The 25,770-nt window shown below is 30.7% G+C and overlaps 2 protein-coding genes across 5 annotated transcripts; both read right to left on the reverse strand.

Annotated features, from left to right (window-relative positions):
- Positions 1–214: 214 nt before the first annotated feature.
- Positions 215–4,219, reverse strand: LOC105130535 (putative UDP-sugar transporter DDB_G0278631). 4 transcript variants are annotated; one of them, XM_011033091.1, is made up of 8 exons: positions 3,975–4,219; positions 3,778–3,820; positions 3,532–3,637; positions 3,088–3,333; positions 2,600–2,710; positions 2,345–2,503; positions 924–1,067; positions 215–737 (listed from the first exon to the last, which is right to left on the reverse strand). In XM_011033091.1, exons 2-8 carry the CDS (start codon positions 3,816–3,818, stop codon positions 573–575), a joined length of 972 nt encoding a protein of 323 aa, XP_011031393.1. In that variant the 5' UTR covers positions 3,819–3,820; positions 3,975–4,219; the 3' UTR covers positions 215–572. The 4 variants fall into 4 exon arrangements, with proteins under 4 accessions (XP_011031393.1, XP_011031392.1, XP_011031391.1 ...); XM_011033090.1 differs by having other exon boundaries at positions 3,943–4,219; XM_011033089.1 differs by having other exon boundaries at positions 3,778–3,879; positions 3,975–4,218.
- A 1,001-nt stretch (positions 4,220–5,220) lies between these two features.
- Positions 5,221–11,715, reverse strand: LOC105130537 (ubiquitin carboxyl-terminal hydrolase 18-like). Its single transcript, XM_011033092.1, has 11 exons — positions 11,298–11,715; positions 10,018–10,216; positions 9,832–9,920; positions 9,588–9,673; positions 9,327–9,489; positions 9,007–9,130; positions 8,502–8,659; positions 7,440–7,524; positions 7,077–7,289; positions 6,710–6,771; positions 5,221–6,237 (listed from the first exon to the last, which is right to left on the reverse strand). The coding sequence occupies exons 1-11, from the start codon at positions 11,573–11,575 to the stop codon at positions 5,793–5,795; spliced, it is 1,902 nt and encodes a 633-aa protein (XP_011031394.1). The 5' UTR covers positions 11,576–11,715; the 3' UTR covers positions 5,221–5,792.
- Positions 11,716–25,770: the final 14,055 nt, after the last annotated feature.

A 25,770-nucleotide genomic window follows, 5' to 3' on the forward strand; every position in this document is an offset into this window, starting at 1 on the left:
CATGATCATTCACCTAATTTCCCATTTATTGTGCCTTACGGGGGGAGGGGGGGTAGATGATTTCAGGAGTCCCAGTGTTTAACTCTAGGGTTTACATCATCAGAACTCATCTCGTCTCCAGACAAGCACAGAAGTGGATAGATTAATCATTTACACCGACTGTGACGAGAACCATCACAGCTGAGAATCATATGCATGATGCAATCATAAAGTTGAAAGAAAATGAGCTAAGAGAAGCTTTTGATTTCACAGTATTAAAACTTTTGAACAATATTCTGTGGCATAAGCATCAGTTTCAAGCACAAGTTCAATCTAAATCAGCGGACAGGATTAACCATCTAGACTTCGACATCTTCTCCGAACGAAATGAAGAGTGTTCGAAGCAAGGATATGCTATAGAGTTGAATATTCTTTAAGAACAAAAAGTTATCGCTATACTTCATTTTCCACTCCTTTTGGTTGTTACTATGAGATCATTGTGAATTATACAGTGTAGGCAAATTGACAAGAAATCAGATAAGGAACCGGCTGAAGCAGCAACTCATCACCAGTAGTGATCCTCAAAAGCGGACTTATTTGCTACGAGCCTCTACATCTGATATTCTCTTTGGAGGTTTACTCATCTTTTGCTGGTATTTGGCATATGAGTACCACAAACCACCCGCTGTGTTGATAACCAATCCAGTCACGTTCAAAGCATGCACTTCCACACCACCAAGGAGGACAAAACCAAGGGTCTGAGCAGAAAAGGAAAAGGAAACTTAATGCACTTAGCATTTAGCAAAACTTGACTAATGGTCTGAAAAAGATGAGGGTAACTGAAAAAACCCACAAACAATTTGGTTTAAATGATAAAACTCCAAGTTTTTTGTTTTCTTCTTATAGATTCTCTATGATAGACTAGAAGGGTTATATGCACATACCGTGGACCCAACACCTTTGAGGACTCCCACAATGGTTGTTGTTAGAGCTGAGTTGACTACGGTACATAAGAACATGGTGAAGTTGAGAACTATGCCCATTATTAATGAAATAACAAGGATCACCAAAAATGATAAGGAATTACTCTGCCATAAAAAACAGATTTCAAGTTAGAAATCATGAAGAGCAAAATGCAGCACTTTGTAGAGGAAAAATGAAGTTTGAATCATCACTGCACTTTATAGAAATCTTTTTTATTGCCACAATTTTTTCAAAAAAATTCATGATCTGGTTAAAAAGATTGACCAATACTAATACCATATGAAGAGGCAAGACAATAATTCAGACTTAAAACAAGGCACATGCATGTGGAGGCATTGAGTTTTATGGATACACCAGAAAACATCAACTTGAAGCAATGAGAAAAGTCTAATCATAGAATAGTCCAGGATGGACCAGACAGTATCAAAGTTGCAGTAACTGTGCAATTTTCCGAGGCATCTCCTTGCTGGGGCTGCACTCGTGATAGAACAGCACTTGATATTCAACATAACAAGGTCAGTAGCCCGATACTGTTCATAAATTGAGGGAATATAAATGATAATATGACAACTAAAACTGTCACTTAAATTTATCACAAGTTGGAGAGGTCAAGGTCTCAAGAGGGTGTTTATAGCATGAATCAAACTTTGCATTCCAATAAGCTATCAACACCCTCAACCCACCCCTCTACAGAAATCAGACCTAGTTTCCCTAATAAATAATCGATACCCTTGCCCTGCCCTACAAAAAAAGGAGGTTTTAGATGTTCAAGATGTTAAGATCATTCTGAAATGGCCAAGTATTACACTTTCCTGATTTCAGGAACCAGACTATTCCAAAAGGCATCAATCAACAATCCCAAATGGAAAATTATGAAATGCAGGATACCAATATAACATGACATCAACCTGTTTAATACTTCAGTTGGGATACCAATTAAAAGGAAAATAAGAAAAACTCAAATAAGAAAATAATAAAACTCAAATAACTGACTGCACACTGAAACATATTTGATCAATGGTGTTCTACCATTGACATAAAAATCTGAATTGGAATACAAGATTCTCCTGGTAAGATATAAGCTCCTACAGTAACATAAATTAGACTGAACTTCAAAGATGTTAACTGCCTAACTGTAAAATCCAGACTCTGATAGAAAAATTTGAAGTCATAGAAAAGGTTTTTGGTGCTGCATAAAAAGGTTTTGACTATCAATTATTAATTCAAAGCTCCATTTGTAAACAATTATGAGAAGAGCCAACATAAGCAAACAAGAATAGCATTCTAGCTTGCTCTGAACAAGTTTCAGAACTTCAGCACGCCATTTGTTTCTAGCACAATCAATAATTTGAGTCTAAATATGAAGGGTTAAGATTCTGACCTTTGCAAACAATAATGCTAAAGAGTTTGGAAATTCCCCAGTAATTATGATGAGAAATATCAAGAATGGAAGAGACAAAAAGCTGTTGTAGAACATTATCTCAACTGAAGAGAGGCCATCCTCTGCACCAGATCTCTCAACTAACACAAGGTACATTGTCTGCACTTTCAAAGCACAACTACTATTAGTAAACAAGCAAGCATCATCACGCTGTATTATTCACATTCCTTGGAAATTATGGAATTAATAACCAACCTGAAAGAAAACAGAAGTAAGGGCCATGCCGTATCCCAAAAGGTCAAATGAAAAATCTCCAAGTGCTGCTATAATAACTCCAGCAGCAATCAATAGCACGGAAAGAGTAACCTGAAATATGATGCAAAAGTGTCATAGTGAAGGAGCATCCTATACTCAAGATACTAGTCAAGGAGATGCCTTCAAGGATTCAAAGGGTTGATAACTAGATTATGGGCATATAAATAAAAATTGGTCTTTTAGTAACATGTATCTGTTAATTGAACAGCAAGCTTCTCCTTCATTTATGAAATCTCAAAATTCAAGAATCGGGAATGTGAATTATTGATCCTTCTGTCAATACCATTAACTTTACCAGTCCAAGTACACACACTCTAAATCTAAAATAAAACACTGGCAAAGCAGAGTCCCATGTATATCTTACATATGTTACAAACAAAAAGGGTAAGCATTCAGTGAAAACTAGCTCAATGAGTAGCAGCACAGACCTGTGTTGTAGGCTTTCCCTTTCCTGAGAAAATTCCAGCTATAAGTACCGCAAGCGGTGTGAGTCTTTTCATTGCAATATACATAGGAATATTAACTCCTTTCAAGCTAGCCAAAGCAAAAGCTACATTAGCATTGTAGAACAGCGAAACTGGGAGAAGTCTTTTAGCTGTTTGCATATCAACTCCCCTCGCTCTCGTATACCCTGTTCGTCTACCAAAATGTATAAGCAATGCTGTCGCCGATTGCTAATCCAACCAACCAACCACCAACCATCCAACCAACCAACAAGAGTCAAACAATAACAACATCATTTATCAGTAATCGTAATCATAATCACCGAAAACACACATTAGAACAACAAGTCTAAAAATCTTCAAAACTCATCATCAAGTGGGATTGACAACGCAACATGAAATATTTTTCAAATTCAAAAAATTCAATACCTGCAAAGTGAGAAGGGTCATTGAGTGACCATATTGCATCAAAACGGCCTTATTGATAAAAACCATAGCCATTGAAGCAATTCCATATGACACGGCCGCAACCAAACTACATTCATTCATTCACATACAATCATCAAATTCATTAAAATGCCTTCAAACAAATCAATCAGATAACGAAATGTGAATAAGCATTACATGCATGCATTAATAGGTTTTGGATTAAGAACTCAATAATAACACAAGTACCTCTTATAAGGACTCGCTCCTGCTTCACTGCGATTTTCCATTGCTGTCAATTGAGTCAAACAAATCCCAACAATTTCCCAAAATCAGAAACAAAACAAAGCCCTGCAAACTAATCAAATAAAAAGCATCAAACTTTAGAAGCAAAAATAAATAAAAAAACATAACTGGAATCTGGGACATCATTAAAAATCAATAACCTTGCTAAAAACAAACTCCCTTTACATTATAGTAACAAAAAAGAATCCTTTTTTATGGGTTCTTGGATCAAGTGAAAGAGGTTTTTGTGAGTGGTTTTGCTGTATTAAAAAATATAGAAAAAAAAAAAGAGAGAGAGAAATGGTTTTGCTTGCTTGCTGGTTCCTGTTTTTCCACTTTTGGATCTTCTATTTTCAAGATAAACGGTCTAAGATGCTAACCACTTCACATAACTATTGATTCTACTCTAAATAATCCCTTTACCGTTATCATGATTACTATTTAGTAATTTTGGACCAACTTTCTTGTATTGGGAGTAAAATGTCATTTTTTAATCCAGTAAAAAAAAGGTTCATACTTATAGGACTTCGAAGTTTTAGGCTTACGGTGTTAATGAAAATAATATATATATATATATTAAAAAATCTATTATACATATTTTGTTAAAAGTTTTTTTAAGATTGTGATATTGATTGGAATTTAAAATGTCTTTTATTAAGAAGTATTAAAATGATTTTTATTTTATTTTTAAAAAATTATTTTTATATAGCACAACAAAACAATCTAAAAATATAAAATATATCTATAATTTCATTAAAAATTTTGGGCTCTAATTATTAAACTTGGTACATCATTATAAATATAAAATATAGTTATTAAACTTGGTTTTATCAGATTAAATTGAAGAATTTTTATTTTTGTTTAAAAAACTACATTGTTTTATTTAAAAAAAATTATTTAAAACAATATCATTTCATTTAAAAATAAATAAAACAATATTATTAAGTTTAATCTAAGTTTACCTAACAAATCCATAACACAGACGGTTGAATTTGATTTAAGCCAACACAATAAACTCAAGAACTGCACTAACTAATCTACAAAACAGACGTTTGAATTTGATTTAAGCCAACACAATAAACTCAAGAACTGAATTTTGAGTTGGGCCAAATCACTTACTTGGAATTGATCAGATCCAATTAGAAATTCAAAAACAAAAAAAAAAACACACAAAAAAAACAAACCCATTCCTCACACTTTTTAACCACCCTAGACACGAGGAGATTTCAACACTACCGATCAAAGGATAACCTTAATAGATGTAAGAATCTCGTATTAACACTAGGACAGTAGAAATTAATCGAGGACCTGTAAAGATTTTACAGTCAAGATACATATAAATTAACTCGTGCATCCCACATGAATAAAAAAATAAAAAATCTCGCAATAACAAGTAGCGAAGCCCCATCAATCAATTAATGTAAGCATCTCCACTGTTCACATGACAGCATTCTCTGCAGCTCCAGACCAGTTCAAGTTCTGTACATGTACAAGTTATCAATCAATCACAGTGACCCTTCTGGCTTGTTCTTGACACAGCCAGAAAATTTATATCCCTAGAGTAGGATGTCATGCTGTAGTGGTACACTAACAAATTAAACAACCTATCACTTGCTATCCTTGGACTAGAATTTCTTGGCAACTTACATTATGGAGTAGACTATAAACGAAACATTCCTGCTCATGAAGCAATGACATCCTCATACTGTCATTTGAAGGAAGGTGAGGCTTCGTCATAACTAGAACCGTTACAAATAGAATCTGAGATTTCTGCAAATAATGAAACCCCGGATAAAAATGCCCAACTCAAATTTTCCTTCGATGAATGGGGATTGTTTAAAAAATATGAACGATTAATTAGAGATTGATAAAGCATTATTATCATCAATAACTATCTACTATTGCTCTTTTAGCTTCAGTTGCGCCGTGTCCTCGCTGTCCAAATCGTGGAATGGTGGTTGACTTTTCAAATTATTAGGTTATGTGGAAATCTCTTCACTCGAGAATGAATAAATACTGCCATTTACTTTGATATCCTTCGCAACAGCAGAATCTGATTCAGACATGACTGTATCTGTATAGTCCATGGAGTGCTCTATCACAACAGCTTCTGAATCAAGTGCAGCAGCGGAAGCCTTCTTGCGGCCAGAAACCCCCACTGGAATGGATAAACTTGAGCAGTAATCAACTCCAATCATATCGTCAGGATCTTCATTACCAGTCCCTGACTCGTGATGTTCACTTCCAACTTCAGAATTTTCATTTTCAGGTGCTGGGAACCCAGAATTCGTGGCATCCATCGACTCCATCAGTGAAAGGTGTTCAACTGGATTCTCTGTGCAAGAATCTAGTTCTACTTTCATGATTGATTGCTGCTCCTTTGAAGGCTCAATGGTTCTGAGACATGATGGTCGAACAGAAACCCTGCCCAACATCAGGCAAATACAATCTTCAGAGCAGAGCCAGAAAGAACTTAAAATATATACATATATAGACACACACTGCAGTTGAACAGCCGATGCTTGTATGCCGCAATTCAGATAAACAAATTCAAAGTCTCCTTCTGCTGTGTAAGTGTTCTGACATGTGCATCCTGCTTATATAAATGTTTCTAACAAGGAAACCAGAAATTTCAACATTGCTTAAACATAAAATAAGAAAATAAAATCCACCATTTTATGCTTATATTTTCCTCAAGTACTCATACCATCAAGTTTTTATGCCATCCTATCGAAATGTATGCAATGAATGTTCAAGTATCTAATTTGCCTGCAACTTGGTTATAGCATGCTAAATACTGTAACTGTATATAAGCAAAGCAAATGTTGTGAAGGTCATAGATAAAATTGAGATTGGATGGTAGTCAATATCCACCATCAGGCATTAGTCTGTATACCTGCTGTACACAAGCATATATGCGCCCTGAGAAAGTACCTCGTCTAATTCAACACTAGAAACCTGGGAGAAAGCAGAACTGCAGTTAGAGAAAAATGAGTCAATGTAGATTGAGCGTGACAATTGAGCTGTTTTCATTTCATGTAATAATGATGGGACATAGGATTCTGGCATAGCAATTTTCCAAAGCAGAAAATCATTTCTTACACTAGATTTAAATTATAAAAAAAAAAAAACAAGTTTCACATTATGATTTTAAAAAATAAGGCCACCAATCCTCACAAGCTGTAGATGGTAGATCTGTTTAGAAGTGCAAATAGATTTTTTTTTTGGGGGGGTGGGGTGGGGGGGTGGGGGTGGTTTCCTACCTTGCAGTCATCAATTCTGTGCCAGTTTCCATGGAAATCCTTGGTGTAGCAGATGTAATGACCAAAAAATGATGCATTTAGCATATCCACATGGACAGCAACTGCATAAAGCTTGTACACATCAGTGCCATCTCCTCCTTCACTCATGTAGGGGCTCAGATCTAACATCTCAGGAAAAGTTACCCTTTTGTTAAGTTTACCAAACCTCCCACTCTGAAAAGTTATGTCCACATGATTTCAGAAGTTATAAAAACCTCTAGAACTAGAATATAGCAAAATAATTGATTTTCACAGAAACGGTAGTTTAGATTCAGAAAGATAATACAGCAGCAGAGATATCCATCGCATGTAAACAAATCGGACCTGGAATCTCTTTAAAGCGATTGTAAGAACATTTGGAGCTCGTTGAATGGTAAGACTCTTCGATGCCTTGACATAGTCATTGCACCTATACAAAGTTTAAAATTGTACCTTAAATCAGAACAGATGCAAACATCAAAAGATATTAAATGCAGACTTGTGATCCATTTTATTGGTAGCCTTGTTCTATTAGAACCTGCTGGGTTCCAATTATATTGACAAACTAGTATGAAAAAAAGATAAATTTCATGGCAAGGCATATTTCACTTTCAATTATTAAACCATCAAGGCATCATGCCAAACTAGTTGGAGTTGGCTGGACTAATCATTATTTCATTCTTTCTGATCTGGGGCCATATTTTAAGCAGATATTTAGAGACCACATGCTTAGAACTAGAAGTAATTTTCAGTCCACAAGTTCATGGAAGCCATATTTGGCCACAGCGAGTAGAATATGTTGAATGTTCAGTGAGGCAATTATATTGTTCATGTTAAATATGCTAGAGTAAAAATGAAAATTAAATAACCAATATGCACACATTTTCCCTCTTTAAGAGAATATTCCAAGTCCCGGACCAAGGAATGACTAGAGAAGGAAGAATTGGATAGTAAATAATGCACCACTGGTCCATATTCAACATCTACCATCCCTCTGCCTATCTTAGCTCAAAATGCAAGGGGAGAAAGATTTGCTGAAACCAACAAACCCCAGTCACCATCCAGGAAAAAAAATAAAACCAACTCGAGATTCATATCCCAAACTAGCTGGAGCAAGATACATGCATCTGCTTCCTCCATTCAGTTCTAAAGCATATCAATATTTCAATTTAAAATGCAACTACCTCCATAATTTAAAATTGCTCATACAGTCATAGCAAGGGTGGAAGAATCCGAGAGGACTGAATTTCTAGTAGTTGCTTAAAATAAAAGGTTGAAGATTAAAAAATAATTATTAAAATTAAAGACCGTGTGCATAATGAAACAAAAGAGATGAAGAAATGGAATCAATACAGTAAATGATTTAAGCTTTTGGGATTCAGAAATCACAGGATTAAGCAGCCATACTTGTCACATTTGTACATATTTTCTCCATGAAGCCACTCTTTGTCTGTGAATTGATCGAGGCATTCCTCCAAGGATGCAGCATCACCATGAATCTCAACAGTTAAATCCATCATGTTCTCAAACTGATTTGAAATCTTACTGCATTTTGTGCATATCACCTAACGAATATAAAGCATGTCAGGACAGCATCCCAAACTAGAGATAGGACTCCTCTAATCAATTGAGAGATTATTTGGGGTTTGGGAACAGGTTTAATAAGGCTTTGGTGCATCATCCAGGGATTTTTTACGTTTCCAATAAGATTGGTAACATGGCATCCAGCACCAGATAAGTCCATCAAATTCTATTTTTTCCCTATTCGTAATGACTAATAACAGAGAAAAGGATGAGAAGCTCTGGATAATGGCATAAAAGTGGAATTCAATACAGTTAATGCATGCTGAGAAAAGAAGCTTTCACAAACAAGAACAAAATCAAACAGCTTCAGTATAACAGGATGCATGACCTGAGATTGGAGGCGACCCCCAAATATGTGTTGAATTATTGTAGTCTCTTGAGAGGCAGGTTCAACAGCCTTTTCTCCACCAAATTCATCAAGGCATACTGATTGCATAGTATCAATAGCAAGCCTACAGAAAAGACACGAAAGGTTTATGGTATTGAACTGGGCATAGCATCAAAGACAACCAAAATTTCTTCTCTAGTCAATCACTTTCTTCAACTGATTCTTCTGTTTTATTATATTTGGTGTGTGTCGTGTCTTTTCTTCTGATCGGGGATGTTTATCTCAGAATATGCAAACCAGATAAGGCCAGTAATAAGAACCTCATGAACTCATGAGCATCCTCCTGTCTTCCATAGCCAAGATTACCACCAATATTAGGTAACCGAGAAAGAATATTTATTGGTGAAAAGGGAAGCATGCTTTGGCTTGCTCTTTCAACATGGGATTGGAATTCACAAAGAAAACACCAATCATTATGTCTACCTGATACAAATATGAAAAGTTGTGAGGGAACAATTGTCCAAACTACCCCAAAAAAGCAGAACAAAAAGGCTACATAAAATTCCAATTTCTGAACTTACATTCTGTTTGATGACCTTTCTTCAACAAATACGCAACAAGTGGCCTTGTGTATGTGAGGCATTGTAGAACCACGTTGGCAAAGCAACTGTGAAGGAAAAAAAAGAGAGAGAGGGGATAAATGAATAAAAAATGGCACATGCTCAAATGAAAAGCATAACACAACTAGCAAATGTTTGTGTCTGCCCATATATAGTTTATGTTCAAATGAACAAATAAAGGTGTACGGGGGTTGCAAACATTTACCTGTTTCCACAATTTAAGAGCCCACAGGGAGAGAATTCGGGCTTGTCTGAGTTGTAAAGTTTAATGAACTCATCATACGGGAAAAGAACCTGAGATTTAAGTGTGTTGAAGTTTTCACTATGCAGAACAAGAATTCACTAAATAATCTAAATGAACAAAAAAATGAGAAAAGGTTAAAACATATACCTTTCCCGGCTTCTTTATAGGCTTACAGTTAGAAACTCCATTGGCAGGAACAAGGGCAGCGTTAGAAAAGCTTCTACTCCCACCACCTGAAGGTTTAAAACCAAAGTTTGATCTTACTGTTTGTGAAGAATTTAATTTGAAATCCTTGCATTTTAACTTATGGCCAGCCTTCCAGTCTGCTGCTTGGCATCTCTGTGAGCTGGGGAAAAGAAAACAAGAACAACCATATGATTAATGCTAAAAAAAGAAACTTAAGAAATCTGCACCTAAAACCCACATATTAAACTCAATTAAAAGGATAGGTAAACCCAAAAAAAAAACTTCCAAATTAGACTAAAAAACCCTTCATCTGAAAAATAAAAACATGAGACAGATAATAAACCTTCATCATAAAATCAATAAAAGCTAATAGCACATTATATAATAGTCTATTATTATAGCATTGCAATGCTATCTCTACCCTACAATGGCTACTTAAGCTTGAACAACCAATTAAACCACGCATAACTAAGCCAACCAATGAGGATGAGCCCAGTAATTTATAAGATTAAGAAACCACCTTAAATACAAAAGAGCACATTTTTAACCAAACGCACCCCACCCATCCACCCACAAATATATATGCGTGTGTGTTTGTGAACCGCCAATAGCACTCCTAACACAATGAGTTGCCTACAAAATCAATTAAGCTATTTAAACAAAAAAACCATAAAAAAATAAGCTCACAAAACCAAAAGAGCAAAAACCCAGAATTCCCAAGTTTAACAAGCCACCTTCACCCCAAAAAGACTGCACTTTTATCAACAAACCATCTGTCACTAGTTAGTTCATTACCCCCTTAACCACTAATTAAGCTAAATCATGCATAATTATGTCAAACCATATATCACCAGGGAGTTCATTACCCTACGAATCACTAATATAAACAAAAACTCAATTCATTCTAATACAATTAACCACCCTTAAAATTACTAATTTAGCTAAAAGGAACCGTAACTACAATTAAGCTACGCAAAAACATAAAGAAATTACCCTACAAATCACTAACTTGGCTACAAAACCAAGAAAACACAAAACCTCAAAAACCACCAAAAGGAGCCGTAACTACAATAAAGCTACACAAAAACACATTGAAATTACCTTCCAAATCACTAATTTAGCTGCAAAACCAAAAAAATAACAAAAACCCATTGATTCCCAACATCAAAAGAACCCAAAAAAGATTGCAGCTTGACCAGAACCCAATAATCAACAACCCAAAGAAATCACCAAAAACTTACCAATATCTCACGGATTTGCAACGAGAACACTTTTTAGTCCCAAAACCGCCACAATTTCCACAGATACTAGAGTCCTCTTCAGCTTCCTCGGCTTGATTAATAATATTTGGATCAATAGCAGTGTGGCTACTCTCAGCTGCTTCGAAATTAGCGCCGACTTCGAAATACTTGGACGCCGTATTCTTAACGAGGTGTAACAACCCCAAACCAATCACAAAAACAGTGAATATAAATTGTAGTAACCAATTCAGATCCACTGTTATTCCGCCGACATGCATCTACACTCGTTGTTGTTTGCATGCATTAATCAAAGGATTTTTTTCGTGTTTTTCACCCTTTTTTTTACATGTAAATTCGGGATTTTGAGAGGAGAGTTTGTGAATAGTGTTTTGTTAGGGTTTTTATTTTTTTTGGTGGGTGGGAATTGGGATTGTGATTTGGGGAAAGATTTATTTATTTTATTTATTTATTGTATGGAAATAGGTGGGGTTGATTAGTAGGGTAATTAAGATTAGTGGTTAATTGTCATCATTATTAATATGATTACCAACCATAAGAATTTAATGATGAGAAAGTGTTTATGTACTTACCTTTTCTTTTCTTTTTTCTTGTCCCTTTTTAGATATATTAAAATGGTTATGGATATTGAAATGGATTCTATAGATATTTTTTTTCATTTAATTGAAAAGTCGAATTTGTTCTTGATGTGTTAAAAAACAATTTAAGAAATCCCTAATCATAAAATAAAAAAGAGTAATATAATTGTAAAATATAAGAATTAATAAATGTATAATAAGAATGTCACAAAGTTAAATAAATCATGCAATATAATTATCATTATTTATAAAATAATTTTAGATAAATATTATCTGTCTTATATCTTCGTCTGTAGCTAGGAGTTTCTTAGCTGGAAATAAGAAAATTAGTATTGATTTTTTACTCTTTTTTTTTTTTTTTTTTTGGTTCCCTTCTTCTTCCATCCATGTTTTCAATTGCTTTGTTCTACCTGGGACCGTGACTGGTCACGTGCTGCATCTTGAGAGGAGGAGGAGTTGCTGGGAAAGCATCATTGCCTGGCAAGTATGAGGAATTATTACATCATCCTTTTCGGAGTCGTGCTTCTTTGTCTCACTTCCATATTTGTTTGGATTTGTTAATTATGTGTGATAGAGAGGTTGATTAGCTAGTTTTTTATGTTATAGTTTAATCATTAAGAGAAAACTATCGTTCCTAGTTCAGTTTGTACTTACTGTATTAATTTAATGTGTGTTTTAAACTACTGATGGACCGTGATTTCTCAAATTAAACTCATTTAAAAAATAATGTAATAAAGTTATAATCTGAGATGAAATTATGTTTTTTGTGGTGTAGAATTTAAAGTCATAAAAAAAAAATTAATTGTATCCAATTTTATATTGGATCCGGACACGTCTGTACTCAATCACACATTAGACCAGAACACGATGATATCCAACTTAATGTTGAACTTGAACGTATTTATGTCTAACTATATATTAGACCTAAATATATCTACGCCTTGTTTTCTCCTAGGTTTCGGGCGTAAATTACGTCCAACATCTCTCAGATTTAATGTATGGGTAAAAAATTATTACACACCAAGCCTTCCATACTCTAAGTTTGAGTTAATAATTATGATACTTATTATATCCTATTAAATATAAGCAAGCAATTTATGCTTATATTAATTAGATATGACATGTAATATAATATTGTTATTTTACTATTGTAAGATTAGATCTTTACCCCTTTTATGTTATATGAAGTAGGTCAAGGCAATCAATAATAAAAAGAAATGAAATATTTTAAAAGGGGTTTGGAATCTTATATTTAGAGCCAAAAAACACATTTTGTACCTTTTCTTCTTAAATTCTACATCTTCTCTCTCTTCCATTTCTCTCTCTTCAACAAAACCTCGTTAATATTTTAATTAATGTTTTTTGTTACATAAAAAACTTGATACTAACTTGACATTTGAAGGATTCCTCACCAACATCTCTAGAGAACTTTGTACATATATTTATTTAGAAAAAAATTAATACTTCGAAAAAGATCAATTAAAGAAGAAATCAGTGTAGTCTTGAAGTGAAGGTTGTAGAACATATAGTGAATAATATACAAGGATCTTTAAAAATAATTCATTTCAAAATATTTCCACTAATTTTTGTAACCTCGTCAACTTGAAAAACCCCATCTCGATGTTTTTTAATTTTGAAAACACCTTATAAAATTTAATAGTTAGTAAGTTATGTTGATTTGACAAGTTGATTTATTGATCTCATAACTTCATGATTCGAGTCAAATATTTTTGAATAAAAAGTTAAAATGGATAATGAATTGATTAAAATGAGATGATTCAATGAATTAATAAGTAATCTAATTGATTTCATCAAATCTAGATTTGATTTGATTTGATTTTATCAATTTTAAATAACTTTTTTCTAAAATGATATTATTTAATTATTTTTTAAAAAATAATAAAAAATAAATATTTTTTATAAATTTAAATTAATTTAGGATTAACCCAATAAAACCACAATTCTTGTTTCAATTTGTAATTTAGCTATATACTAAGATAACAATCAATTAAAATTGAATGAGATGAGATTTGCAGATCAATTTTGCTAAGCGTGCCAAGATTAGTTTCCAAGATTACTCAATTAAAAGCAAATGAATAATAAAAATTGAAAAACCCAATTTTCTCTTAAGAAAAAAATTTGAAAAAAAACCTTTTATATTAAATATTTATATAAATTGATATATCAATATAAATTTCAAGTAATTGAATTTTCATAAGATAGATACATTATTCGTGTAATATAACTTTTTTAAGAGACGACGACGCTTCAATTTTTTCCAAAGTAAAAATGAGAAAACCACATCTTGAATTTATTAATAAGGGGTTTGATGCATGTAATGTGAACATAAACAAGATGATTTCGTGCATTAAAGAACAGGCATGCATGTGGTTGACTTATTAGGTTGTATGAACAATCATGTTTGGTTGATATTAATGTAATGAAAGGATAGATTGTGATATATTTCTTCCATTTTGCAAATTTATGAGCTACTGGTTCCAGCTGAATGGGATCTGTTGGTTTGGATATATTTTCTGTGCAAATTACATAGATATTTCTTAAAAATTCAAAAAAAAATCAAGATAATTTCATTTCCTTGTATGTATTAAATATTAATGCATATTCTTTCATATATATATATATATATATATATATATATATATATATATATATATATAGTCGCCAATAAAGAATATATATTATTGTCTCGTGATAAGATAAATAAAGATAGTTGGAATAAAAAAAGAAGAAGACATGTTTTCTTGAGTTTTTATGTTTTAAAAATATAAAAAATTGCTTTAAATTTATTCGAAAGGGAAGAAGAAAGGGTAAAAAGACGAATTGTAAAGAAAATAAAGAGTTTTGGAGATAGAAAATGTGAAAAGACGAATTGTAAAAAAATAAAACCAAAGAAATATGTTATTGTTTAAAATGAACAGTAACCCTTCCATAAAACCATGTCGTTTTCACAAGAGCATAGCAAAATTCTATCATAAAATTGGGAAAACTAAAATTTGGCTGATGGTTTTATATATATATATATATATATATATATATTTTCATGCATTAGTCGATGGGCTCAAAGAGGGTGAGAGATCAATGTCTTGAAGAGAAATGTAGCCAGTCAAGGCTTCCACTCAAAATATGCAAGCAGACAATACAAGGTCTCTTCGAATACTAAAATATGCACATCACAAGATCAATCAAATCAACAGCCTTCAGCAAGTCAAAGCTTTTATAAAACCTGTTTTAACCACTCCAGTTAATACAATATTGTTATTTTTAAAGTTAAAATAATGTTTTTTTAAATTAAAAAATCAAATCAAGAATTAATTTGATTTTGACTAGATTGAAAGGGTTGTGTTTGAACCATGTCAATTTTTACCCTAATAACCTAGTTTGAGTTAAGTTACAGGTGGATATTGGTACAAAGATGCATGTCAAACAAATTATTCTTAAGAAAATAATTTTGAAATTAAAAAACTGTTTTGCTAAATCTCAAATTAAATGCCCAACGTTTTCGGTTTAAAGTTTTCTAAGATTTCCTTTACAAAACACCTTTTGATTTAAAATTTTATAAATTTCTCCAACTTAAAATATATAATAATTTTAGTAAAATAGGCTAAAACATAAAATGAAATATTAATACATGCATTTATACATCAGGGACAATGACAAGCAGAAAAAAGGGATAACAAGTAAAAGACTTAATATGTTGGGCTTTCAAACATGAATTAGAGGCTTTTAGGCCCAATATACCCCCAACCAATGAAATCACTCTCAAGGCCCATATCAAATCTGCACGCACTTGGCATCATTGCCGTCTAGAAATACATAAAAAAATTCATGATTACAATTCACACTTACTTATTAAGTTAATAGGTAATGTTATTCATAACATGAAAAGAATATCATAATTGAATTATTGGATTAGTAAAGTTAATTTAGGGGTGCTCGGATCAACCCTCACAATTCTCTAGACCTACCTTTTTATTTTTTTGTTTTTTATTTTAAAAAAATTAATTTATATTGACCAATCGAGCGAGTTTTGTCAGGTTAATTTTTTATCTAACTCAATTAAAAACTTGACTCAGATATGCTTCAAACCTTGAGTTTCTAGATGAACCCATCAAACCAAGCTAAATCAACCAGCTATGCTCTTGCTCTTGATAGGTCAAAAGGTTGGTTAACGATGAGATATTAGGTGGATGCAAGGAACAGGCAAGTTAACCGACCAATTTGACATCTACATTTACTTAATAATTTCTAGTACACTTCTCAAGTTTCTTAAGTACTTGTTCCATTTATAAGACAGCCTGTGTAAATTTATTCTTCATTCTATCTTAATTAGAACACAACATGTGGTTGACACTATAATGTTTTTGAGTATTTTAATAAAAGAAAAATATAAATATATGTGTATGTGTGCATGTATGTAAATTTATTTATTTATTTTTTAAAATAAACCCAGCATTGTTTCTTAGGAAGGGGGGAAGGAATCAAGCTATTGTAGCATGTTCGAAGACCAGCAATGGGCTCTCTCTCTCTCTCTCTAACACTTTTTTTCATTGCCTTAGATCGCATTCTATTACATATTCTTTACGATTTGTGTGCATAAGAAGACAATGAGGTGCTTGATGCGAAATGGGCTTTTGCTAGCATACTCTATAAAAATGATTACATCCATTCTTAATTAGGGTAAGATTTAATTCGATATTCCTTGCTCCATTCATAATAATTTTGCTAGTGAAATTAGTTTCTTGGATGAAAAACACATATAAAAAAAATAAAAACATATTTGATTAGAGAGATAAAGGCATTAGTTTAAAACAAATCTATGAATAGAATAACTTTAGAGTGAGTTTTTATTTCAAAATATAAAGAATAATGAAACATATCCCTTTTATTTCAATTGTTCAAGTGTTATCTTATTTTTACACAAATTAGATAGTTATTTTAGTTTTTTAATCTAACTTTTTTTTAAAAGTTTATATATTCTTCTAAATACATATACAATGCATGTTATTAAAATTATTTAGAAAAAAAAAAGACTCAATGTCAATTGATGTACAAACATGTATAAAATATCCTAATAAAAACCAAAAACAATAATAACAAACATTGAAGTGTGTGGTGGACTGAGTAGGCTGAGAAAGGAGGAAAGGGCTTAACAAGCTTTGATAGATTTGAGGAAAGTGAGATGTAAAGAGAGATATGTGGTGCTTCTATGATTAGGCAATCTTTTGTCTAATCTAACATGTTGGTTCGAGTAGGTGCAGAAAGAAGGCTAGCTACATACAACTTAGGATAGTGATATGCACAGAGATATTATACTGCTTTTATCAGTAAGCAATCTTCTTGTCCTAATTAAGCTCCTAGTTTTACCTGGTAAGAACCAAGACAAGACCTCCTCTATCTATAGTGAAAGTGATTTGCATGCAATATATACTTAATTATCATGCTAGAAAGGGGACCCTACTAAAGAGCTAGGCAAGAAATCCCGGAGTGGTGCTGTCCACTACCCATGTTATGTGCCCTAAAATGCTAAACATCATGCTCAGGAGCCTTCTAGCTCCTCATGTTCAGTTGGGTCTTCAATGGTGTGCTTGAGTGGCATGGAGATACTATATATCTCACGACTCCTCCATGAATCACTGGTAGAATTTAAATCCATGACCAATATATATTATAATTAATTTAAATTCTAGATTAAATTTCATTTTGAATTACTTTTTGTATAGATCTTGTTAAGTTCAACTAAGTCAAAACTAATGATTTTAAAAAAATAATATCATTTTGGATTAAAAAATAAATCTAAGTTGATATCCCCACTTAAATACATGAACATTACAACGGATCGATTCCAAACTATTGATCATCTCTCTTCTTTTTAATAGTTTTAAAAACTCCATCACTCTAGAAAACTAATACCTATATATGTCACCTCAATTAATCTTTGTGGAAAACACATTAAATTCATATAAACGTGAGAGAATCAAGCGTTGTTACTTGTTGGATACGAAAGATAGTCCTTTGGAAACCCAAAAAAAAAAAAAAAACTACGAATCAACCCTTCAATGGCGCGAAGGGGCTCTTGGGAGATCTTATAGTGACACGAAATGTCACTAGCCATAGCTACAAACACCAGATGACAAGAAGACAACGTTGAGAAAAGCCATATCAAATCAACATGTCCAACAAGATGTGCAAATGTAGGATTCATGGGAAAGGCCTTTTTTTCTTTGTCATGGAGTTGTCAAAATGACAAAATCACAATCTTAGGTGGCATGGTGCTTCCAGGGTTTCGGGGATTGGCATCAAGTACTTGTAATTTCATTTAGAAAGTGGCCCACATCTTCCTCTTTTTTTTCTCCGTCTATAAAAAATATCACCATAATATATATTTATATATATATATATATATATATATATATTTAAAAAAATATAAAATTATAAACACTAACTGAACAATAAAAATATTAAAAGGTAATGAAAACAAAGATAAAAACAAATTATAATCACTGACTCAATATCCAAAAATATTAAAAAATAATAAAAACAAATTCAAGATATGATAACATAATAGAAAAAATAAATAAATAAAAAATTTTAATTTAAAAAAAAATAAATTTTTTTTTTATTTAAGTATCATCTCAAATTAAATGTTAAGGATGCAATCCATAAATTTAATTTAATATAAAATTATAATAGAATCAACTATTTTTTTTATAATAAAAAAAATATCAAGATGATGCAAACCTTGTAAACTTGGATTAGACTCTCCAATCCACAATTCATTAAAATATCGATACAAGCTCAACACCTAAAAAAAATTAATTAATTCAATTTAATTTAAAAACAAATCCTGCAATTTAATTTTTTCAATATTATTCCTTATCAGAAAATTCTTCAATCTTATCTCTAATTACCATTAAATACTTAACAAAAGCCTAATGGAGTCTCGATTGCTTACTCTCTCTCTTTTTTCTTTTTTCATTTTCCATGCTTTCTCTCTTCTTTCTTTCCGGATTTCCATACATATCATAATGTCTCATAAAAATTCTTAACAATTAAAAAACATAAAACATAAAAATTATGTTCTTATTTTTTAATAAATTCTCATCATCCATTTGACATTTAAAACGTATATCATTTTTTTGTCAAATATAAGATCAGCATCAAAAAGTTTTAAACTACAAGGATAAGATCAAAATAACACTCAATCTATAGGAGACAAAACATGGTTTCATTTATTTTTTAAACCCAGCCTGAATTCTAGGGTTAATAAAAAAAAATCTAACATATGTATAAAGATTTTGCATAAGCAAGCAATCTGTACGCTGTTGTTGAGAGATTATGGTGGAGAGTTTGCCGTCCATGATTATTAAAAAAGTGTTTCCTACTGCTACAAGGAAGCATTTGGCCCAACATCCAAATACAAACACACCTGTTGGCTGCTGATGAGTTGAGTGTTTTTGTGCTTCCTCGTGACCACTATTTCCTTAATTTTTAATTTTATTTTTTTATTTACTCCACCGAAAAAATTAAAGGCTCCAATCCCAAATGATGAATGTGAGCAAAAAGCATAGCCTTTGTTTGGACTTGCACAAGAGTCCAAGCAGATGTCTACTGGGGTTTTAGGACACCCATTTGAAACTTGCCACGTACTGCACAAGATTTAGAGACCCAACATGAATCTTGTCATAACTCACAAAACCCTCGATGATTTCCATGCAATTATCTATAATATTTTCGAGTTTTCTTTTTGATAAATAATTAGTGATTTTTATTCCTCATTGCATTCTTCCTTTTAGATAAACAATGCATTTTAGGCCTTAGCTATATATTGTTATTCGCCAATAAGTGATGTAGAAATTAGAATATATATGCCATTTGTATGATGCCTTAGAAGTTAAGTTATTTCATGAATATGGTCTTTAATTATAAAGAAAAATAATCACATAATAAGAACAATATATATAATGTAATTATCTAGTAATAATGCATAATAGTACTTATCCATTCACCAACTAATTATAAATCAACTCTCAAAAGTAACCAAATAAAAAAAAAACTGTTTCTGATTTTTTAATCTAAGAAAATAACCAAATGCTCTCGAAAGTAATTTCTAAAGTGGAATAAGGAATTATGATATGCAGAATGCTTGAGATTAAACGAATTTCCATATGATAATTTATGAAAACTTAAGCTGTTATAATATTAATTGGACTGCGTTGGGATCTTAATTTGCAAAGCCATGTTACCAGTTAATATCTTAAACAGTCAACTAAGGGTAACATGATGCCGACCATGAGAAGCAAAATCAAAAGAACATGTGCTTTCCTCCTCTACCCTAAAAATAAAAATAAAAATAAAATTATGACATGTGATAAATTAAGCACACAACTCTTGATTGATTATGCAAATGTTTATTTGTTTGTCTCTGATCACGCATGAAAACCAAATTTATGGTGGATTGGATGTAAAGATACTTACTATTAATGAGCATATATGTATATATATTGCGGGTTTATTTTTATTGTCGTAATTAGTTATATATATATTTTTAAATTTCATATTAGGTAATATACACAAATTTAAAATTCATTAACGATTCAACATACTTAAATCCTTAGAAAACCAAGTTTTAACCACTTGAGCTAACCCTAATAGGTTTACTTACACTATTTTTTTTTAATATATAAACAATGTATAAAACCTAAAAAAAAGGCCAAAGAGATGCCAAAGTGAACTTAGGAAAAACATCGCAAACTAATCCTTAATTGCATGATTTTTTTTTTAATAAATCTTCAACGTTGGCAAGTATATGAACCAATCACATTGCTTTATTTCTGTGGTCATCAATACCATTATTTCTTAATTTAAACAAAAACCTTAAAAATTAAATAATTATTGCCATCTTTGGCAAACCTAGTGAAAGGGACTGAATCACACTTACCGAAATTTTTTAGCAGTTAACTAATCCGTGTATTGAGGATGCTGTCTCACCCAATCATCCTTCTCTTCCATGTAATTATTTTTTTTCCTTAAAAGTGATTAATTAATTAACCTATCAGTGTGGCCCTCTCTTTCACCAAAGGTTCTTTATGATCGGCAAAGGGTTTTGTTTAATTTATTCCTTCAAAAAGGGGTTTAATTATTAAATAATTAGGAAGTTAGCTAGCTAGCAACTTGATTAAAATATGGTTAAGCAAAGTGGTTTCACTTAATTCTATTTTATTTATTTGGAAATTTTTAAGTAACCTTATATGCTATGGTAACTACGAATACACAAGCAGTTGACATTCATTAGTAAAATCAAAGTGCAGTATAACGAGTCACTAATATTTAACTAAAATTTTATAAATTAAAAAGGACGATATAGTCTCCTTAGTATACTTAATCTAAAGCATTTTAGTTAAATATGTTTAGAGAATATATTAGACCCAAGTCAATATATATATATGATAAATTAACATGTTAGATTCAAAATATTTAAGTTTAAAAATTAATTAAATTTAAAATAATATGAATCAGATAAATATATTAAACTCAAGATACTTAAATTTAATAATCATTCAAACATAAAACAATATAAGTCTGATAAAAATATAAAACCTGAAGCACTTCAATTTAAAAATTATCGGGTTTTGCAACCATATGTTGGACTTTAAATGATCTCCTAGATTAAAAGTATTTGATGTTTGGTAAACCACCATGCCTTTTCATCTATAATAATTATATTAAATTTGAGATAATGATTCCCCTACATTTATAAGAATACAAAAAATCTCTTAAAAGTCATACCATACTTAATATTTCATTAATGATATATAAGAAATATTTATCTCACATTAATACTATCAAAAACAAAAAAAAATAATTTTTTTCTCTAAAAATGACAAGGTTCAAGAGGTATAAATACCCCCTTAATCATTTATATAAGAGTTCAGAACTTTCATCACTTAAAAAAACTTGCACATATTTCAGAGCATTAACTATCTTAAAACTCAATAACAAATATTTTTATTTATTAAATTCAAGGCAATTTTAAGTCTTTTATTGTTTTTCTTATAAAGATGCTGAATTTATTATCAAAAAGTATTTAAATTTTCTTAATTGAGATTGTTTTTATAGATACTTAAACTTTCATTATTGGTTTGATGTTATGTTCTATGTGTGTTTTTATTATTTTTTTTAATTTACTTATTATATCATGATTGTAACCTTGAATTGAGCCGATTTCAATAATTTTGTTTTTTATATTTTTTTATTTATTAAAAAACCTCTTTTTAAAAAAGACATTCTTATATTTTTGTTATAATAATCGGGAAAATGCAACTTGGTTTGTGGTCTTCTTCTTCTTCATTATCATATATATATAAAATCTAACATTTGCATATGGTAATTAAATCATTTCCCCCACCTCATTAAAGATATGATCTTTGCATTATAATTAGTAAATTTGTGAAAAATTTAATTTTTGAAACCTGATTTTGAACACTAAGTTAGAATTAAAAAAGAAACACACCTTAGTAATCATATCCATCCCTTGAGGTTACCTAGTCACTTGTTACCACAAAATACAATAATATTCCAAGTAGTTTATACTAGAAGTAAAATGTGCCAAGGCTCCTTAAAGATTAATCCTTGTATTAAACGAAGTTAGGTTTATGTCCAAATTGTAGTTAATAATATTAAACGCACCTCGCATGTAAACTCTCATTACACAGATAGCCCTAAACACACGTGTTTCTCTCGTGATTTTTATATCACATGCTAATCTCTTGATAAATACTAATCCTAACTTGATGGAAAAGTAACATTAACTTAACAGGAGGACTAATTATTACTCTTAATTTTCTTCAAGGGCAATATACTTTTAATAAAATGAATATATATATATAAATATTTACGCTTTGATCAATAGTTTAATGGCTAATGACATATTTTATTTTATCTGCCTTTATCGACAAGGAGGGTCAATTAATGAGGAATGGCTAGGTCCAAATGCCAAAGGAAGAGACGAGGAAGTGGCTTAGTTGTTATACTTGCATAAACTATATATAGGCATTGCCTTTTTATAGACTAAACCACCTTATCACCCTATCCTACCAACTAATCGAATTTAATGTGCTCTTGTTCGTATACTTTAGTCAAACTTGTTAATGTATATTCTAGTGTTCCTTTCACTCGGGCACTACAATGCACAATTAAGTGTATGTTTAGGAATATACTAATAATTATTTTTTAAAGTATTTTTTATTTAAAAATATATTTAAATAATATTTTTTAGTTTTTAAAAATTATTTTTAATATAATACATCAAAATAAATTAAAAACTTAAAAAAATTAAATTTAAACAATTTTTTTTAAAATTTTGATAAAATACGGTGTGGATAATATTTCTAAATGATCTAATTGTATTTAATATGCTTTATTATTTATATTATTATTATAATTTTTTAAAATAAAATAATAAAATTGTTAATTGAGGAATATTTTGTTGGTATCTTTTAATTTTTTGACAATATAAATCGGTTGTACCTTTTTATGTATTTTCTATATAAATGTGTAACCATGCTCAGGGCTTGTAAGAAAAGAGGAATAACATAAATCAACCTCCCCCGTCACCATGGATATGTGAAAATAAAAGGAACCACGATGAAAACACATCATCATTAGGTTGTTTTATCTGCCTGCTGGATTTGTAGGATGTTTAGTAGACTGTGGGAATTAATCGTGGTACGCGTAAACTGGTCCGGACACCCCACGTTAATCAAAAAAAAAAAGAGACAAAAAAAGAAAGACTACAAGTTCTGAAATCTCGAGTTCAAATCTTCTTCTTCTTTTTTTATAAGAAAAAATAAAATAAAAAAGTATTTTTTTTACACATAAGTGTTGTAACGAGAGATTATACTACTGAATTTTTTTTTATTTAACAATAAATATATATATTTGAATCAATTTACTTCAGTTGTATTCAGTCATGTCATACCATCAATACAAAAATTTTAGCATTGAAGAGAACATAATCTTAAGCATAACCCAAATTTAAATGTATTAGCTAAACTGATCTATGTTTAAAACTTAATTAATCTTAATCAAAACTTTTCACCTGCTTCCCGGCACCAATTACAGTGTAAATTCTCAACACACAAAAACTCCCATCTTGGTGACTCATCCATTGTTTTAAAACCTTATCATCTTCTCAAGCTAATCCAGAACACGAGGTTTTGAGTGAAAAAAACAATGAAAAAGAAAATAACTCGCCTGATTCACCTGTTGACTTTTCTTATTGATTTTTTTCGTCAAAACAATTTTGTTTTGTTATTAATTTTAATTTTCTTTGGATCAATCTTTCAATCTCTCGGAATTTAAATTCAAATCTGGCCCTAAATTGATTCCATTTCAGGTTTTAAAATTATGAATCATCATCCTGATATATCTTCCATGTAGCATCTAGATCATATTTATTTTTTGAAAAACAAATATTTTTTAAATTTTTCTATGTTTATTTATTATTAAAAAAATTGATTAACAAAAAAATACTTTTCAGGCAAAGAAAAATTTGACTTGATTTTTAAAAAAGTGTTTTCCTGAAAAAGTTGGACGAAAAACACTTTTTAAAAGTTGTGAAAAATTTAAAAATTTCATATTATTTATTGATTATATCAAATTTGGTGCTCAAAATTTTAACTGCTATATGTATTTTATTTTGAATATTTATTATTCAATTTCATCTCTTAAAATTTAATTTTTGTATTAACTTTGGTCCTCATTTTTATAATTTTTATTTGTTTTTTCCTTATTACTTGTTATTGAAATTTTTTATCTATCAAATTTGATCCTCATTCTTTTCACTATTACTTATTTTATTTGAAATAAGTTATGAAATGTTAATTACTATTATGTTAATTTTTTCATCTTTTATTTTTTTATTTTTAATATTTAATATCTATTATTTTAATTATTATTTATTTTATTTGAGATAATATTTTTTTATTCTTAAAATATCTATATAAAAAAATTTTAATTTTAAAATTATCTAACTAAGACATATAAAGATAAAAATAATTATTATCATAATTTTTAAATATAACTTAGAGGTCGATTCAGGGCAAAGCTTGGGCCACTAGTTGATACTCGAGTCATGGGTCGGGTTGACCCAGATCAATATAAGAATAAAAGTGGTTATTATAATAATTTGAAACCTGATTTGAGAGTCGACTTGGGATAAGACTGGAGTCATGAGCGGTGTTGACCATTAACCCTTATCAATATAATAATAAAAATAATTATTATCATAATTTTAAAATTTAATTTAGGGGTTGACTTAAGATAAGACTTGAGTCATGTGTTGAGAGGGTTAATTCAGATTGACTTAAGTAATTATAAAATAAAAGTGGTTATTATCAAAGTTTCAAAATTTGATTCAAAAGTCAACCAGAGGCAAGAGTTGAATCACGAATCAAGAAGATTAATTTGGGTTGACCCAAGTCAATATAATAATAAAAGTTGTTATTATTATATTTTTAAACCTAACTTAGAGGTTAACTAAGGCAAGACCCAGGTTACTAGTCGAGAATATTAGCATAAGTTGACCCGAGTCAACACATGAATAAAAATTATTATTATTATAATTTTAAAATTTAATTCAAGAATCAACCCGATACAAGGTTTAAGTCACTGGTAGGGAGGGTCAATCCGATTGACCCAAAAACTAAAAATAATCAAAGCGATCTTGTTTTATAATTTTTTTCTAAAAAGTCAATGATTTTTTTATTCAGGTTTTATCTTGGGTTGACCTAGATTTTTTACAAGATTAAATCAAGTCAATCATTCATTTTTTTTTAAACTCAAACTAGTTTAGGTCT

This window comes from Populus euphratica, unplaced genomic scaffold (genome assembly GCF_000495115.2).
Source record: "Populus euphratica unplaced genomic scaffold, PopEup_1.0 scaffold21.1, whole genome shotgun sequence".
Lineage (NCBI taxonomy): Eukaryota > Viridiplantae > Streptophyta > Magnoliopsida > Malpighiales > Salicaceae > Populus > Populus euphratica.

Excerpts from the sequence above, each read along its gene's own strand:
- LOC105130535 (XM_011033091.1), bottom strand. The coding sequence starts at position 3,818 with ATGGAAAATCGCAGTGAAGCAGGAGCGAGTCCTTATAAGAG. Across the intron at positions 3,638-3,777 it reads GGAGCGAGTCCTTATAAGAG|TTTGGTTGCGGCCGTGTCAT; the intron begins GTACTTGTGTTA and ends GAATGAATGTAG. Across the intron at positions 1,068-2,344 it reads TAGCATTATTGTTTGCAAAG|AGTAATTCCTTATCATTTTT; the intron begins GTCAGAATCTTA and ends TTTTTATGGCAG.
- LOC105130537 (XM_011033092.1), bottom strand. The coding sequence starts at position 11,575 with ATGCATGTCGGCGGAATAACAGTGGATCTGAATTGGTTACTACAATTT. Across the intron at positions 9,921-10,017 it reads CTATAAAGAAGCCGGGAAAG|GTTCTTTTCCCGTATGATGA; the intron begins GTATATGTTTTA and ends CTTAAATCTCAG. Across the intron at positions 6,772-7,076 it reads ACAGAATTGATGACTGCAAG|GTTTCTAGTGTTGAATTAGA; the intron begins GTAGGAAACCAC and ends GCTTTCTCCCAG.